This window comes from Myotis nattereri, assembly GCF_964212035.1.
Source record: "Myotis nattereri genome assembly, chromosome: 8".
Taxonomy (NCBI): domain Eukaryota; kingdom Metazoa; phylum Chordata; class Mammalia; order Chiroptera; family Vespertilionidae; genus Myotis; species Myotis nattereri.
Window position 1 is genome coordinate 36963863 of NC_138083.1, and position 15485 is coordinate 36979347.

Below are 15485 nucleotides of genomic sequence, written 5' to 3' on the forward strand. Positions count from 1 at the left end.
GAGAAAAACCTAAAACTGGTTGCCCCGCAGGTATGACCGCGACAGAGGAGCGGGTTCTCTGCTCCCGCAGCAGCTAATTGCACTCGGGTCTGTGGATGGAGCGGTGCGCAGGCAACCGGGTGCCCACACACATGCGCAGTGCGTGACCCCGAAGCCAAAAGTGGGATGGTTGAGGGCAAGTTTTTGTTTTGTTTTGTTCCTGACACTCCCCTTGCTCCAATTCAGCAGCCCTGGCTGTCCCCATTTCTGGCTAGGAGATCTGACTTTTCTTGCTACAACAGAATCCCCCCTTTCATTCTGGGCCACTCCAGTAAATCGCTGCCAGGACTCAACATGGCGGGCGGCCCTGAGCAGCTCCGGCGCCTATAGGCGCGCTGGTCGGAGGGGCGGGACCCTCCAAAAGGGCGGGAGCTGGGGGCGGGGGCGGGGGCGGGGCCTGCCCCGGCGGGGTGGTGGGCCCGTTCCCGGCCCGGCCTGAGCTGCGGCTTCGGCCGCTCCCGCGCGGAGCTGCAGGCTGGGCATCCGCGGACCGAGCGCGGTGAGGTGGGGCCTCCAGGGCAGGTGGGAGGTGCCAGGCTAACGGTCCGAGGCGGAGGCCGCCCGGCCAGGGCGCCTTAGGGAGTTACGTTCCCCGGGAGGACCCCGAGGCCCACAGGGGTGGGACCTGCCCCGGGGCTCCCGGCCCCTTCCCGCCGCGGCCGGCTGCCGCCCCCACGCTGGGCTCGAGTCCGCGCAGAAAGGGGTCTTCCCGATCCCCTCTCCCGGCTGCCGACGGGCCGGGGCGGCAGGATCCGGCGAGAAGCTCTCCGCCCAGCTCGCTCCCGGCTCCCGGCTCCCTCTGCCTTTGGGGCTTGCGCGCGATCTGTCCGACCCGCTCGGGAACTCACTCCTCGAGACCCAGCTCAAATGTCCTCACTTCCTCGGAAGTCTTCCCCGACCCTCCTGCGGGCGCGGTTGGTCTCGCCGCTCGGCTTTTGCAGTCCCGGCGCCCGCCCAGTTACTCTGCTCCGTGCACTTGTTGGGGCGCTTTGCTTTTTCCACCTCCTTGTCCCGGGGTCTAAGCGCGTGATGACGATAATAATAACCCATATTTATCGAATAGCCACAAAAATGTCACGTGCTGCTTAATGCATTACATGTAAAGGCCCATTTAACCTTGTAAGCAATTCCATAAGGTGGATTTTATATTTTCATATTTTATGCAAGAAAGAGTTGAGGTACTCATAAATCAGTTTGCCTGGAGTCCTGCAGCCTGTGAGTGGAGCTGGGAAACGAATTGAAGGCTGTTGGTCCCAGGAACATGTGACCGTTCCGCTAGAGAGCCTTTGGGTTTGTTAAATTTCTGTGTAGCTGGTCAACATCAGCCCCTCCGGTTATGGAGGCCAGGACTACGATACACATTTTATTTTGCCGAGAAGGCTTAGCAAGGAGAATGGATGTTCCTAATCATGTAGAGCGTTCATGACAAAACCAAGGCTAGAAGCTGTGCTCTTCCTTCAGTCACCCTCCTTTTCCATCAGAGATCTGCAGACTTCGTCCTTCCCTTTAGCAAGTGCCCGGCACAGAGTTGTGATTTCATGTTTCATGGTTTGGGGGCCACTTCAGTAATGGAGAGGGCATAGAGTTTGGGTTGGGGTTTCATCTTTGACACTGACCAGCTATATCCCTTCCGTTTTTTCAACCTCACTTTTCTTGTCTGTAAAGTGAGGACAATCATTTTATCTCAAAGGTTTGTGGGGTGTGTTTTTTTTAAATGAAGACTGCAAATAATTGTGAGAGAGTAAAGTGCTATACAGCCTACACGATCTGTTTTTTTATCTTTTATAAAGTTATAGAACTGTCAGCATTTTGCATATGACCTGTCAGCGTATGACCGTTGGCGATATGGATCAAGTTGCCTAATTTCCTTATATTTATTCAGGCACTGTTTTAGGAGCTGGGAATGCAGCACTCGGCAAAACAGTGTCCTTACATTTGGGAAATTTAGACCCTAATAGCTATATTACACATAATAATCAGGAAGGGACAGATGAGGCATGGTAAGGTAAATAGAAATTTGTGTGAACGGCGGTGGAATTTTATTTTGGGTGGTTAGGGAACAACTTAATGGGAAGGTGACATCAGGACAGAGACCTGGAGGTGGTAGGGAGTGCATCATGAAGATAAATGGAGGAGGAGGCCTGAGATGAGAGCGTGGCTTGGTGTGTTCCAAGCATGTACAGCAAGGAGGGCTGGTGGCTGGAGGGTTCTGAGCAAAGGGGATAGGACCAAGAATGGAAATGAAAGCAAGTGGAGACTGGGATCAAGTAATTAGGACCCTGTTGGCCATTATAACGATCATGGGTTTTACTCTGACTAGAATTCTCAGTGGCATAATCTGTCACTGTTTTAAAGGGATCAACTTTGACTACTCTTGAGGGAAAGCAAATACTGGAAGCAAGGTTGAAAGCATACCTACCATCTGGTAGCTCTCACAGTAATCCAGCTGTATTATCTATTTTGTGTGTGTGTGTGTGTGTGTGTGTGTGCACGCGCGCGCAAGTAATTAGCCTAAAATTTAGTAGCTTGAAACAATCGTGTATTATATGTTTGTGTGTTTGTGGGTTGGAAATTCGGGAGTAGCTTAGCAGCATGTTTCTAGCTTAGGATCTCCCAGGAGATTGCAGTCAAGCTGATGGTTGCTCTGCTTCCAAGATGGTCCCTTACCACTGAGCTGCCCGAGTCTCCTCAGGACACAGTGGGGAGAGCTGGGGTGCCTGTTATGACCTCCCTCCGGAAGTCATTTCTGCTTTATTAGCTTCATTAATTTTATTCCAGCTCACTAAGGGGAGAACATTAAGGTTGATGGAGAAAAGGTCTGGAGCCTCTGGGGCCTCCAACTTTTGGGGGAGATGAGGAGAGCCAGCAAAAGAGGCTGAAGGGAGAGGCCAGAGAGGTGGGAAGAAATCAGAGAGAAAGAGGCCCCAAGTATAGATTTATCTAAGGAGCTGCATGTTAATTTTTTTTTTCTGCAGTAAGAAACTAATTGTCTCTGCAGACTAATATATAATCGTTTCTTTGCTCAGAAAATAAAACATTTATGCCCTCAATTGTTTTTCCTTTTTGCTTTAAGTGACAAATTCTATTTAATAATAGTCCACATCTTAGTCCTTGCAGGATTTACACCTCTACTCCAAGTTTAGGCGGTAGTGCTTCTATTTTAAACTTCATTTAAATACTCCTTTTTGAGTGTTTTGAATGAGGGAAGACCAAATACATAATTTATGTCACTCTTCTACCACTGTCCACCCAGGCTCAGAGGCTCCTGCCCTTCCCAGTCCGGTTCCTAGCAAAAGTAGGAAATTGGCCTTGTTCATTTCTGTATCACTGGTAGACAGACTACCTGATACTGAGCTGGAATTCGTGAGGGTTTATGGGATAAATAAATGTATAAAAGAAGTGATTCTTTTACCTTTTCCTAAAGTGATGATAATGTCTATTCAGAGGTTTACAGTTTACAAAGCACAGTGACATCCATTATCCCATTTGAATGCAGTCCAGTCTGGTACCATTTGCCAACTTCTGACCTTTTCCTTTTCTGAGGGACATTGAAACCTGCCTTCTTCTGGAGCTGTGCTAGTTTATTTCCTGGCAGTGTGTTAATAAAAGGGTGCTCAACTGCGTCTTGAAGCTCAGAACTAAATCTCAATTTCAGAATTGATGTAATTTACTATGCTCCCTCCCTCTTTTTCTGGTTTTAGGGAGTTGCAGTTTTATAGGGATTTTGTTTGTTTGTTTGTTTTAGTCATAAAACACTTCAAATCATTTTTAAAATAAACTTAATTTTTGGGAACAATTTTAGATTTATAGAAAAATGTCATAGTACAGAGAGTTCCCATATACCCTGCACCCAGTTTTCCCTATTAGTAGCATCTTACATTACTAGGATGATACATTTGCTGCAATTTCAAATCATTTTCTGAGGTAAAGAGGCCACATAAATAAAATGTGAACAAAATGAAGTTACTTCAACTCTGTAAGCCTCAGGTTCCTTATTGTCAGATTAGAGGTTTGGACTAAATCTATAAATAGCTCTAAAAATAATTATCTGCTAAGGTAAAATAATTATATAATTCCATTTCTTCACTGAAGTATTACTATTACCTTCTCAAATTATGTTTACATGTCAACAGCAGTCTTATCTTAAAAGAGGATTTAATATGAGAATTCTGGTAACTGGCATGGCTTCGTTTACACATTAGATTGAACTACATGAAATTAGCATTCTCACAGGTTCAAAAAATGGGCAAGCATTGGCAATTTCATTAGGTTCAACCCAATATTTGGGAAGTGAGGATTCACAGAAGGGTAAGGGAGCCTGTGGGGCCTCTGAGACTCCCACTGTGTGCAAAAGCCCAGCCCAGCCCTCACAGTGTTAGGAGAGAAAAGGCTTCTCTTGGAGCTACTCAAGTTGGTATTGTTGGCACTCAGAGCTATTTCCCAACAGGTTTGTGCCTCCAACCAGCAGAGAGATTGAACTGACAACTTACAGAGCCATGGTGAGCTGGTTGACCCTGCCTTGGTGGAAAGGAAGATGTATGGAGCAGGGGAAGGCTGTATTAACCCAGTTTACAAGCTCGGAAGGGGCTGCCTGGGGTACTGGTACCACTAAGCCTTGATTGGTGCCACTCCATTCTTCCTACCTGATGCACTTTCCTTCCTGTCTAGCACAAGCTCTGCAGTTGCCCAGGAGGCAATGTAAGTTAGTAAACTGAGTTTTCCTCTGTAACTCTGTTGTAAGAAAAACGCCAGCACAAGTATAATGGTAAATGACAACTGAAATCTGCTATCAGTGTGAGGGAGAGAATAGGCTGGGGTTGGGGAAGGGAGGCAGAGACTGGTGAACTCTTGTTTATATCAGTTAGCCTATGTTAAAATTGGTTTTGTTAAACATCTTTTTACTTAAAGTCATAGAACCTGTGAATGGCATTAAATGAGGATTTACTGTATTATAATTGTGTCTCTCTCCCTTGATAAACTAACATCACCTTTAGTGATTCATTCATCAGATGTTTATTAGGCACTGTGCTAGGCACTAGGGATGCAATGGTAAGCCAGGAGCTCTTGGTCTAATGCAGAGTTTCAAGAGGCATGCCAGGAAACACTAGTCCTGTGAACTTGGTCATGGTCAAATAAATTTAGGAAATAATGATCATCAAAGCTTTCCTTGAAGATTGGGGTCCATCTTAGTATTATAAAGGCTCTGAGGGGTCCTGTAGTAAAGGAACCTATTTACTTTGCCCAACCCAGCTTTGTGGGACTGCATGAGTATTTGCTGAATAAATTTGAGTCTTGCAGACAGTCCTTTTAACTACAGTGTGTGCTTTGGTCCCCAGCACAAGAGGAGGTCCAAGTGGCACAGCAATGATTAGAGACCCTGCTGGGAGCCAACAGCCTCTGGCTGCATAGGGGCCTGTGGGCTTATCGCCTGGTGCCTCCATGGAGACAGGAGGCCCCGGATTGAACAATATGAAGCCCGGGTCACTGCAGCTGGTGCTGGAGGATCAGGTGCTGGCGCTACAGCAACAGATGGCAGAGAACCAGGCAGCCTCCTGGCGGAAGCTGAAGAGCTCCCAGGAGGCCCAGCAGAGGCAAGCAGTCCTTGTGAGGAAGCTGCAGGCCAAGGTGAGGCAGCTGCCTTTTCAGGGAGGGAAGAGAGAAGGACACCTCCTAGAGCTGGGGGCTGAGGTGGGGTAAAGGTTGCCGGTGGCAGAACCGTGTGGTGAGAATGTCCCAAACAGCCTCTCCTTTGATGCTCACCATTACTCCATGAGATATATATTGTCTCCCTTTTATCTTTTTATTATTATATTTAATCCTGACCTGAGGATGTTTTTTCTATTGATGTTCGGGGGGGGGGGGGCGGGGGCGGGGGGGGGGGAGGAAGGGAGGGAAGAGCGGGGGAGAGAGCGAGAGAGAAACATTGATGTGAGAGAGACACATTGACTAGTTGCCTCCCATACACGCCCTGGGGATCAAACCTGCAACCAAAGTACAGGCCCTTGATTGGGAATTGAACCCACAACCCTTTGGTCCACGGGCTGATGTTCTAACCACTGAGCAAAACCGTCCAGGGCTATATTATCTCCTTTTTAAAGATGGCATTCATGAGGGTTAAAGTAGTTGTCTAGGGTTGCTTCCCTAGTCTAAACCTAGGACCTACTATACATTTTCTGGTTCCAAAGGCCATGATCTTGCCTTTAATACAAGAAATGTAGAGAAAGTATTTTTTAAATATATTTTTATTGATTTCAGAGAGGCAGGGAGAGAGAGAGAGAGAGAGAAAGAGAGAGAGAGAGAGAGAGAAGCATCAATGATGTGAGAGAATCATTGATTGGCTGCCTCTTGCACATCCCACACTGAGGATCGAGCCCGCAACCTGGGCATGTGCCCTGACTGGGAATTGAACTGTGACCTCCACGTTCATGGGTCAATGTTCAACCACTGAAGCACACTGGCTGGGCAAGAAAGTATTATTTAGATACCCACATAGAAACTATAAAATGTTGGGGGTGGGTAGCGGGGGGCTGGAGGAGGTCAATGGGGGTGAAAGGGGAAAAAGAAAAGAAACTATAAAATGTTATGGCCTTACCTCAATGTCATCACCGAGTCCCCTGTTCACAGCAGATTTGCCCACGATTCTTGGGGCCTTTGGTTTCGGCAGTTTGTACCAGCTGTGCCCATTGCTCACATCCCGCTCTGTTTGCCTCAGGTGTTGCAGTACCGGAGCTGGTGCCAAGAGCTGGAGAAGCAGCTGGAAGCCACTGGGGTGAGTGAGGCTGTCCTGTGCTCCCCTCAGTGAATATGCTTGTCAGACTTCGCTTGCCGAGAGGGGTCAGGAGTGATAAGGCAGTGTTTGATAGAAGCCTCTTCCTTCAGCCCCTGAGAGCTTTGTCATGCAGATACCTTATTGGACCTAGCTACTTCTGGCCTGTCAGACTTCAGCCTTTGGCTCTCTAAGGACAAAATGCAGCATCAGGAGATTTGATCAGATTGGAAGTTTTATGGAATCAGAGGGAAGAAATGCGTTTTTCCTCCAGAAGGTGTCAGTGTTTCTCTGTCCTAGAGAGATGTGTGCCTTTGCAGCCTGAAAACCATGTTTGTGGCAGAGGGATTTGTTTGTGCTTTTGGCTGGGTAGAACTGGCTTTCAACAACTCATTTGCCTTTGTTCCACCTCCCTCTCAGTGCCATCTCACATTCCCCTTGGAAAATTCTCTCAGAGGAACGAAAGAACCAAAATTTATTGAGTACTAGTCTATGTAGGCCAGGAACCATTGTTATGTAATTATGTCACTTAATCTGCAAAACAACTTTCTGAGGGGGATTATATTACCTTCATTTTGTAGCTAAAGACTTTGTGGTTCAAGAGAAGTTAAGTAACTTCCCAAGGTCCAAAAATTAGTGTGGTAGAAGTCAAGGCCATCAGTGAAAGATATATCTTACGCTTCTTAGGTTGAAAGTTCTTTTCACTACCAAATGCCGTCTTCCGGGCAAGTCACAGTTCACTTTTGGAGAAAGGGATGCAGTGGACTTACTTTCAGGATGCAGTGATTGAGAAAAGAGGCACACGGCAAACAAAGGGAAGGAAGAATAAAAAGAAAGTGGCTGTTGTAGAAGAGGGCACCAGGGAATTGGTCTGAGTGATGTTCTCTTTGGAGGTAAATTAGGCCTGTCTCTGTCTGGCTAAGGGACCGATCCCTCAGATGTGGGACAGTGTGAAGGAGCCAAACTTGGAACAGCTGCTAATGCGATTGGAGGAGGAGCAACAGAGGTGATGGACCCCACATTCTCTGTCCTGGGTGCTTGGTTAGTGGGTAGAAAAGGCTGATGGGGAACTTCTGTCCTGGGGGCTAACATAGATTAAAATCATGGACTTTCAGCCTTAGCCCTCCAGTCTTGGCACTGGAAGATTCCAGTGGTTGTCATCTTACTCCAGGAAGTCCAGTGGTTGGACCAGACCTTTATTTTGCACTTGCTCTTACCCTTTCCCAGTGCAGGTGTGAGAGTCTAGCAGAGGTAAACACTCAGCTTCGGCTACACATGGAAAAAGCTGACGTGGTCAATAAAGCACTTCGGGAAGATGTGGAAAAATTGACAGTAGATTGGAGCCGGGCCCGGGATGAGCTGATAAGGAAGGAGAGCCAGTGGCGGATGGAGCAGGAGGTAGGAGGGACGGGGCTGGGAGGAGGGCTTGCACTCTGGGCACTACCCTGGTCAGTGCTGGAAGGGGTTTACTTGAGGACTTGGATAGAAACTGGGCTGTCGTCATTAAAGTCTCTGACCATCCTCCCCACTCACGCTGGCGGCTGACCCTGCTTGGGCCTTCAGCTTAGTTCTGCCCTTACTTGCTTAGTTGAGATTTTGCTGGCAGATGACATGACACTCAAAGCGACTCTGTCCCTGTGTAAGTAGACTAGCGTAGGTTGTAGATGGATCTGAAGTTACTGACCCCTCATCTGGAGGTCTGCAGATGTAGATGCTAAGGAGGTAGCTATTGAAACTGAATGGGGAAGAAGAACCAGATAAGGACCCTAAGGAATTTCCAGATCCCAGTTAAAGGACACTAATGTTTTCTGAGTCTTCACTCTGTGCCAGGTATTATATATTATGGTAGGTGATTTAAGATATGTTACATGATTTAATCCTCATTATAAGTCTAATAACAATGGTAATAGATCCCATTTGTTGAGCAGCTACTGTTTATCCTTTTCTAATCTAGCTCAAAGGAAGGCCAGAAATGCAGGTCATATATCCCAGGCCCTTTGATCTCTTGAATCCCTCTACTGACTTGATTAAGCTCTTCAGCCCAACTTGAGGATAGATACCCATTTATAAGCTATCTCCTATAAGTCCCTCCTTCCCGCCCCCTCAGTAGTTAGAAGGAATCCAAGACTCCTGGTTTGGCAAAAGATAGCCCTCTGCCCTTTGGTATGACCTGGGTTTCTGGACACACAGTTCTTCAAGGGCTACCTGAAAGGGGAGCATGGTCGCCTTCTCAGTCTGTGGCGGGAGGTGGTGACCTTCCGACGCCACTTCCTGGAAATGAAGTCAGCCACTGACAGGTTAGTGGGGCACTAAGTGGGGAGGTGGTTTGCCTCTGCCATTCTGGACTGAGGATGGTGGGCTGCTGTTACAGGGGATCAAATGACAGAGGGCAGGGTGGGGGTAGGTGAGTGGAAATGTTGGTGGGGAGGGCTGGTGCTACTGGATTCAGATGATTTCTCCTAGACCTGCTCCTCAGGCTTCACTGGGTCTGATCTCCATGCTCCCTTCCCTGGTCCCTATTGGAGTCTGCTCTTTCCCTGCTTGTACTCAGAGACCTGACGGAGCTCAAGGCTGAACATGTGAAGCTTTCAGGGTCCCTGTTGACCTGTTGTCTGCGCTTGACTGTGGGAACACAGTCTCGGGAATCTGATGGATCTGGGCGACTAGATGGGAGTGCGCCAACCCAGCTGCTGCTGCTACTAGCCAAGACCCAGGAACTGGAGAAGGAAGCCCATGAAAGGAGCCAGGAGTTAATACAGCTGAAGAGTCAAGGGGATCTGGAGAAGGCTGAGCTTCAGGATCGGTGAGATGGGCTGGGGCCCAGAAGGGGGTCACTGAGGGGAAGTTGACTCCCATAGGGTATGAGAGATAGTGGAGGAGATGTGAAGAGCATTCTTCCCATGAAAGGGGAAGGAGATTGCCAGAGAAATGCAATGCCACAGCTGGGGCCATCTCACTGCCCTCTGCCCTCAGACTACCTTGCAGCTCAGTTTCTCACCTGTTGACTGAGAGAGCTAGCTATGACTCTGTCTTCTGTCAACACCAAACTACTTGCCATCCCCAGACCAGCCGAGCTCTTCCATGTCTCACTGCCGTTGTACATGCTGACCTTAGCCTGCAATGCCTCCTTCCCCTTCTCTCTGCCTTATCCTTTAAGACAGTTCAGATGTCACCTCTTCTGTGAAGCCTTCTCTGACCTCAGCCTGTTAAATTATGCTCATATTGGTCTTTTGACCTGCTTGTTGCAGCATTGATCTCATTGTAGCTCATTGATTTTTTTAGTTTCCTTTTTTATTAGATTTTTTTATTTTTATTTTTTGGATTATAATAAAAAAGATTTTTTAAAAAATGATGATAAGAAAGACAGGGACATAAACAAAGGGCCCCTTTGAATCTCAGGGCAAAGTTCAGTTTATACCCCATGGCCAGGGTTGTATCACCACCTATTGGTGGTGTCCATAAATTGCAGTTTGTTTGGTTTGGTTGTGAAGGCCCTGGAAAGCATGGCCGAGACCTTGTCTTAGTAAGTTTTGTGTCCCCCATGTTTTGCACTTTTTCTGCCATATAGTACATACTCAGTAAATGTTTATTGAATGATGCAATAATTAAATGAATGACCATGCAGTGAGTTAAGGCTCCTAGAGTTGGTACAGAATAAATGATTAAGACTTTGAAAAAAATGAAGATTCCTAGATGACATAAATTCAAGAAATATTTCTTTAGCTACCCACATAGCACCAGGTACTGAGCTCCAGGATACAGTGTTAAAGTGATAAAGATATATGGTGATTTTCCTGGGAGGCTAACCATAATCTCCCCCAAGTTGCCCCTCCTTTTTTCCTATCAGAGAACCTTGGGACTATCCCATGTGGCAATTCTGATGTTCTTATTGACTTCAGGGTGCTTGACTTCAAGATCAAGCGGGGCCTGGAAGGGCCTGGGCCAGGGCTTACCTTCAGCTCTCAGGCCCACAAACACGTGTTCCAGCCTTGAGATGTGGTAAATCCCTGCATGTGTCTGAGTGGCTTTTGGCTTCCCCCCAGTTCAAAACTATAGCATCCTGTGGTATTCAGGGAGTGCAGGGGCTGTGGGCACCCGGGGCTCTGTGGGGGCTACAGTGGGAGTGTCAGTGCTGGGCATGGGGTGTGCTGCATAGTAGCTCTGTTCACATCAGTGGGCTGCCCAGATGACAGTGCTATGCTCTCCTCTTCAGGGTGACCGAGCTCTCTGCTCTTCTGACCCAGTCTCAGAAGCAAAATGAAGATTACGAAAAGATGGTGAAGGCTCTGAGAGAGACGATGGAGATCCTGGTATATGATCCTGTGTTCTGGAAAGGAGGTGGGAGTGGGCTTGTAGATTCCTTGACCTTCATGAACAGGTAGTACTGTGTACAGTTAAATCTCTCTCGATGAAACCCCCTATAGCTAGAAAATAAATATTGGCTGAATCTGAAAATTAATTAACTCATTCATTTATTTATTCAAGAAATATTAACTGTCTACTATCCCTACTGTATTCCAATGGTATATGTATGCAGTGTGTCCTTATCAGAGAGAGTGGGACTGTTTAAGGGCACACTGGCAAACTAGGAAGGGGATGTGTGGAGAGATTCAAACCTAGTCATAAAGGAACCCACTGGGGAGTGTGGCCAGGTTAGCCCAGAGAAGGAAGGCTTGAGGAAGCCGTGGTGGCTGCCTTCAGATACCTGAAGGACCGACACTGAGGGAAGGAGTTGACTTGTTTAGTTTTCCAGATGGCCACAAGCCATGTCAGTGACTAGAAGTTACAGATTGGTAGGGTTTGGCTAACAGCTAGAGCTTTTCAGCAGTTGAATGGTCTATCTTGGGAAGGAGCAAGGTGTGTGTCACTGGCTTGACATCTGCCAAGGCTGTTATCAAAGGGATTCTCTCAGGTTGGGTGCTAGAACTGCTGGCTTGATCCCACATTTCCTTTCATCTCCAAGAGTTTTCAGACCTCTGGTTTTAGGCAGATCCTGAACCCTTACCCACATGCATACCCCTAGGATCCCAACTGGGATCAGCTGGGAGCTGGATATGTTTATGCCTTTTTGGTTCCTGTTTGTCAGGAATTTGAAAATTCAAATGGCTGCAGGGTCCAGATAAGGTAAAGTGAGTGAAGTGGGTCAGTGGTAAGAATTCTGGTTTTTCCGGGGCTACCATATTTAGTTTTCAGTATAGAGAGCACTTGATCTTGGTGTTAAGAAAACAGTGAGGAGTAGCAGGGACTACAGGACCCTGAAGAATACGTGTTTCATCTGGAAGAGGTATCCACTGCTCACTTAAGTAAATTATTGCCATGTAGGAATGAGGGCTGGTGTGGCCCATTTGTTAAGTTTTTGAGAAGCCAGAAATTCAGATCTCAATTCATAAAAATCTCTCAATTTTGTAAATGTTGGTCCAACAAAACATCGCTACAGGTATATGTCATTAGGCCTTCACTAACACAATATGATAGGAAGGAAGAGAGGAAATCCTATTTTTAACTATATTTTTATTACTGATTTCAGAGAGGAAAAGAGAGGGAGAAAGAGATAGAAACATCAATGATGAGAGACAATCATTGATTAGCTCAAGTCTCCTACTGGGGATCGAGCCCGAAACCCAGACATGTACCCTGACCGGGAATCAAACCATGATCTCCTAGTTCATAGGTCGATGCTCAACCACTGAGCCAAGCTGGCTTTAGTCTTAAGCATCATTTTTCTGTTTAGAGACAGTAGCCATCCTCCAATTACAGCTCACATTTATTGAGCATTTGCTTTGTGCCAGGCATTATGTTGAGTAATTTTTTCCATTTAAGCATCAAAACCTGTGAAGTAGTTACTGCTAATTATTTGTATTTTAAAGAGAAGGAAGCTCAAAGGAGCAGTTACCTAAAGTTACCAAGTTAGTAACTGATAGAACAATAACTCTGATCTAGGCAATCTAGTTTGGAGCTCTTAATCACCACATCCTATTGTCTTCAGTCTCCCGGGACGACATTAGCATTCATGCATGGTCAGGAAAAAAGTGGGTTAACAGAATAGACAGAATGAGACTCTGGTTGATTTGGGGCCTTGGAATGATAAGTTCTTTTCTGAGAATTTGGCTCTTAGGTCCTATTTTGTTCCCTATTCAGGAGACAAATCATGCAGAATTAATGGAGCATGAGGCATCTCTTAGTAGGAATGCCCAAGAGGAGAAGCTGTCATTACAGCAAGTGATCAAAGATATAACCCAGGTACTGGCAGACCTCCTGTTCATGATGACCAGGCTATGCCTCACTCCTCCCCAGGCTTCCCAGTCATGCCTACATTTCCACTCTCTGAGGTGTTTGGACTTAGGATCCTGTGGGGATGATTTCTCTCAGCGTATTTGAAGACTGGAACCTTAGGAGTAGCTGAGCATTCATGTGTTCGTTCTGCTTGCTGGAACAGGCTCCCCCTTCCCCTGTTACTTTCCTCCATTGATTTCTAGAGAGTGGGAGGGAGGGAGGCTAGAGAGTAACATCGATTGGTTGCCTCCCGCACGTGCCCCTACCAGAGCTGGGGAACCTGCAACCAGGACCCTTCGGTCTATGGACTGACGCTCTAACCACTGAGCAACACTGGCTAGGGCCAGGTTTTCTTTTCTTATTGCCACCTGTAATTCTCAGGCCCGTGGCTGGGTTCTAGTCTACATTACCTCAAGAGCCTCTTCTTCCTTCATTTCACCATTTATTACCTCGGAGAGTGCTCTAGCCTTGTTGCTAGTCCTAGGTTTAGGTGACCGAAGGTGAAGAGTTGAAGGAACCACCTGTTTTGCTCTTAGATACCCTCTTCCCACCCCCTAGGGAAAGGACCCAAGAAGGAAACCATCAGGTTTGTCCAGCCTGTGGTGTTAGTACTTGTGTGGACTCTTGTCCTTGCTCACCAGAGTGGTGAACCTGCTGTGCTGGGTTTTAGGTCATGGTGGACGAAGGGGACAATATGTCCCAAGGCTCTGGTCACGAGAGCACCTTGGAGCTGGACTATAGTGACTTCTCCTCCCAGTTTGACTCCCAGGACCCAGACAAGGCTGTAACTCTGGTGCGTTCAGTGCTGACTCAGAGACGCCAGGCTGTGCAGGTAAGAACCCCAGATTCCTCCTCAACCACAGGGGTAGGTATCTAGAGTGATATGTGCCCCAGGTACCCTCCTAGGCTGGACTGCCCCTTTCCCTATGTTGACCAGTCATGAGGTGTCAACACCCCAAAGTGCCCATTAGAATCTCTCTGTGTCTGCCCAGTTGTACTGGTGGGTAACAGGCACATTCTCTGTGCCAGTCAATGCAAAGATTGGCGATCGAAGCCCTGGGAGAGTATGGGTGAGTGTGCCCCAATTCTCAGCCCTCTTTCCCGCCCCCTCCCCACCCCCCACACTATATATATTTGAAGGTGATGAACTCTGAGACTCCAGGAGCCACAGAAGCTCAATAATCTCTGATCCTCTGTCTTCTCGACTGGTCGCATCTCTTCTTAGCTTACCCGTGTCGTGGCAGCCCCCAAGCCCCTTGCCCAGCTCTCCATTCAGGCTCCGACATCCTCCCCTCCCTGTCCTCTTGTTCACCATCTCACTTCTGCTACTCTTCCTGCACAGGACCTAAGGCAGCAGCTTTCAGGCTGTCAGGAAGCCGTGAGCTTCTTGCAGCAGCAGCATCATCAGTGGGAGGAAGAAGGTGAGGCCTTGAGACAGCGGTTACAGAAGCTCACTGGGGAGCGGGACACTCTGGCAGGGCAGACCGTGGACCTCCAGGGAGAAGTGGACTCGCTCAGCAAGTGAGCAGGGGCTGCTCATTCCCCCTTCCTCCCCGGTCTCAGTTCTTGCCTGGCCATTTACCCTCTTCCATCGTGTTTCTGGTTGGCTGCCCTGCTCTCCCTGAAACCCAGGGCTGCTCAGGGCTGCCTTGCTTTGTGCTCTGCTTGTTCCTGCTCACTCAGTTTTGGGTTCTTGTGGTGATAAAAAAAAGTGTCCTGCTTAAAGGGAAGATGAGAAATTTAAAGGAAGCAGATGCCTCTGTCCTTTAACCCTGTGATGTCTGCTTCCAGGGAGGACTCTAGGTTCCAAGGTCTCTGCTCATCTCTGGTTCCTTCTTCCAGGGAGCGAGCGCTCCTGCAGGAGACCAGGGAAGAGCTGCAGCAGCAGCTGGCGGTGCTGGAGCAGGAGGCCTGGCGCCTGCGCAGGACAAACATGGAGCTGCAGCTGCAGGGGGACTCTGCTCAGGGCGAGAAGGAGGAGCAGCAGGAGGAGCTGCACCTGGCTGTCCGCGAGAGGCAGCGCCTGTGAGTGTGACCCGTCCCTTCTCACTGGGCTTGATCTCCCCTTCATTTTATTTATTTTTAAAATATATTTTATTGATTTTTTACAGAGAGGAAGGGAGAGAGATAGAGAGTCAGAAACATCGATGAGAGAGAAACATCGACCAGCCGCCTCCTGCACATCCCCCACCGGGGATGTGCCCGCAACCCATGTACATGTCCTTGACCAGAATTGAACCCGGGACCCTTCAGTCTGCAGGCCGACGCTCTATCCACTGAGCCAAACCGGTTTCGGCTCCCCTTCATTTTTAAAAAAATTTATTTTTATTGATTTTAGAGATGAAAGGAGAGAGAAAGAGATAGAAACGTCAATGATGAGAGAGAATTGTTGATCTGCTGCCTCCTG

At 47.7% G+C, this 15485-nt stretch overlaps 1 protein-coding gene across 1 annotated transcript in view; it reads left to right on the plus strand.

Moving 5' to 3' along the window:
• Positions 1-419: 419 nt before the first annotated feature.
• Positions 420-15485, plus strand: part of CEP250 (centrosomal protein 250) — a 47463-nt gene continuing 32397 nt past the window's right edge. Inside the window, exons 1-12 of the mRNA XM_081096493.1 lie at positions 420-543; positions 5376-5664; positions 6752-6808; positions 7729-7811; positions 8038-8203; positions 8996-9102; positions 9357-9608; positions 11019-11115; positions 12944-13045; positions 13749-13910; positions 14421-14599; positions 14921-15103. Coding sequence (XP_080952619.1) covers positions 5479-5664; positions 6752-6808; positions 7729-7811; positions 8038-8203; positions 8996-9102; positions 9357-9608; positions 11019-11115; positions 12944-13045; positions 13749-13910; positions 14421-14599; positions 14921-15103 — 1574 coding nt within the window. The 5' untranslated portion in view covers positions 420-543; positions 5376-5478. The remainder of the gene's footprint in view (positions 544-5375; positions 5665-6751; positions 6809-7728; positions 7812-8037; positions 8204-8995; positions 9103-9356; positions 9609-11018; positions 11116-12943; positions 13046-13748; positions 13911-14420; positions 14600-14920; positions 15104-15485) is intronic.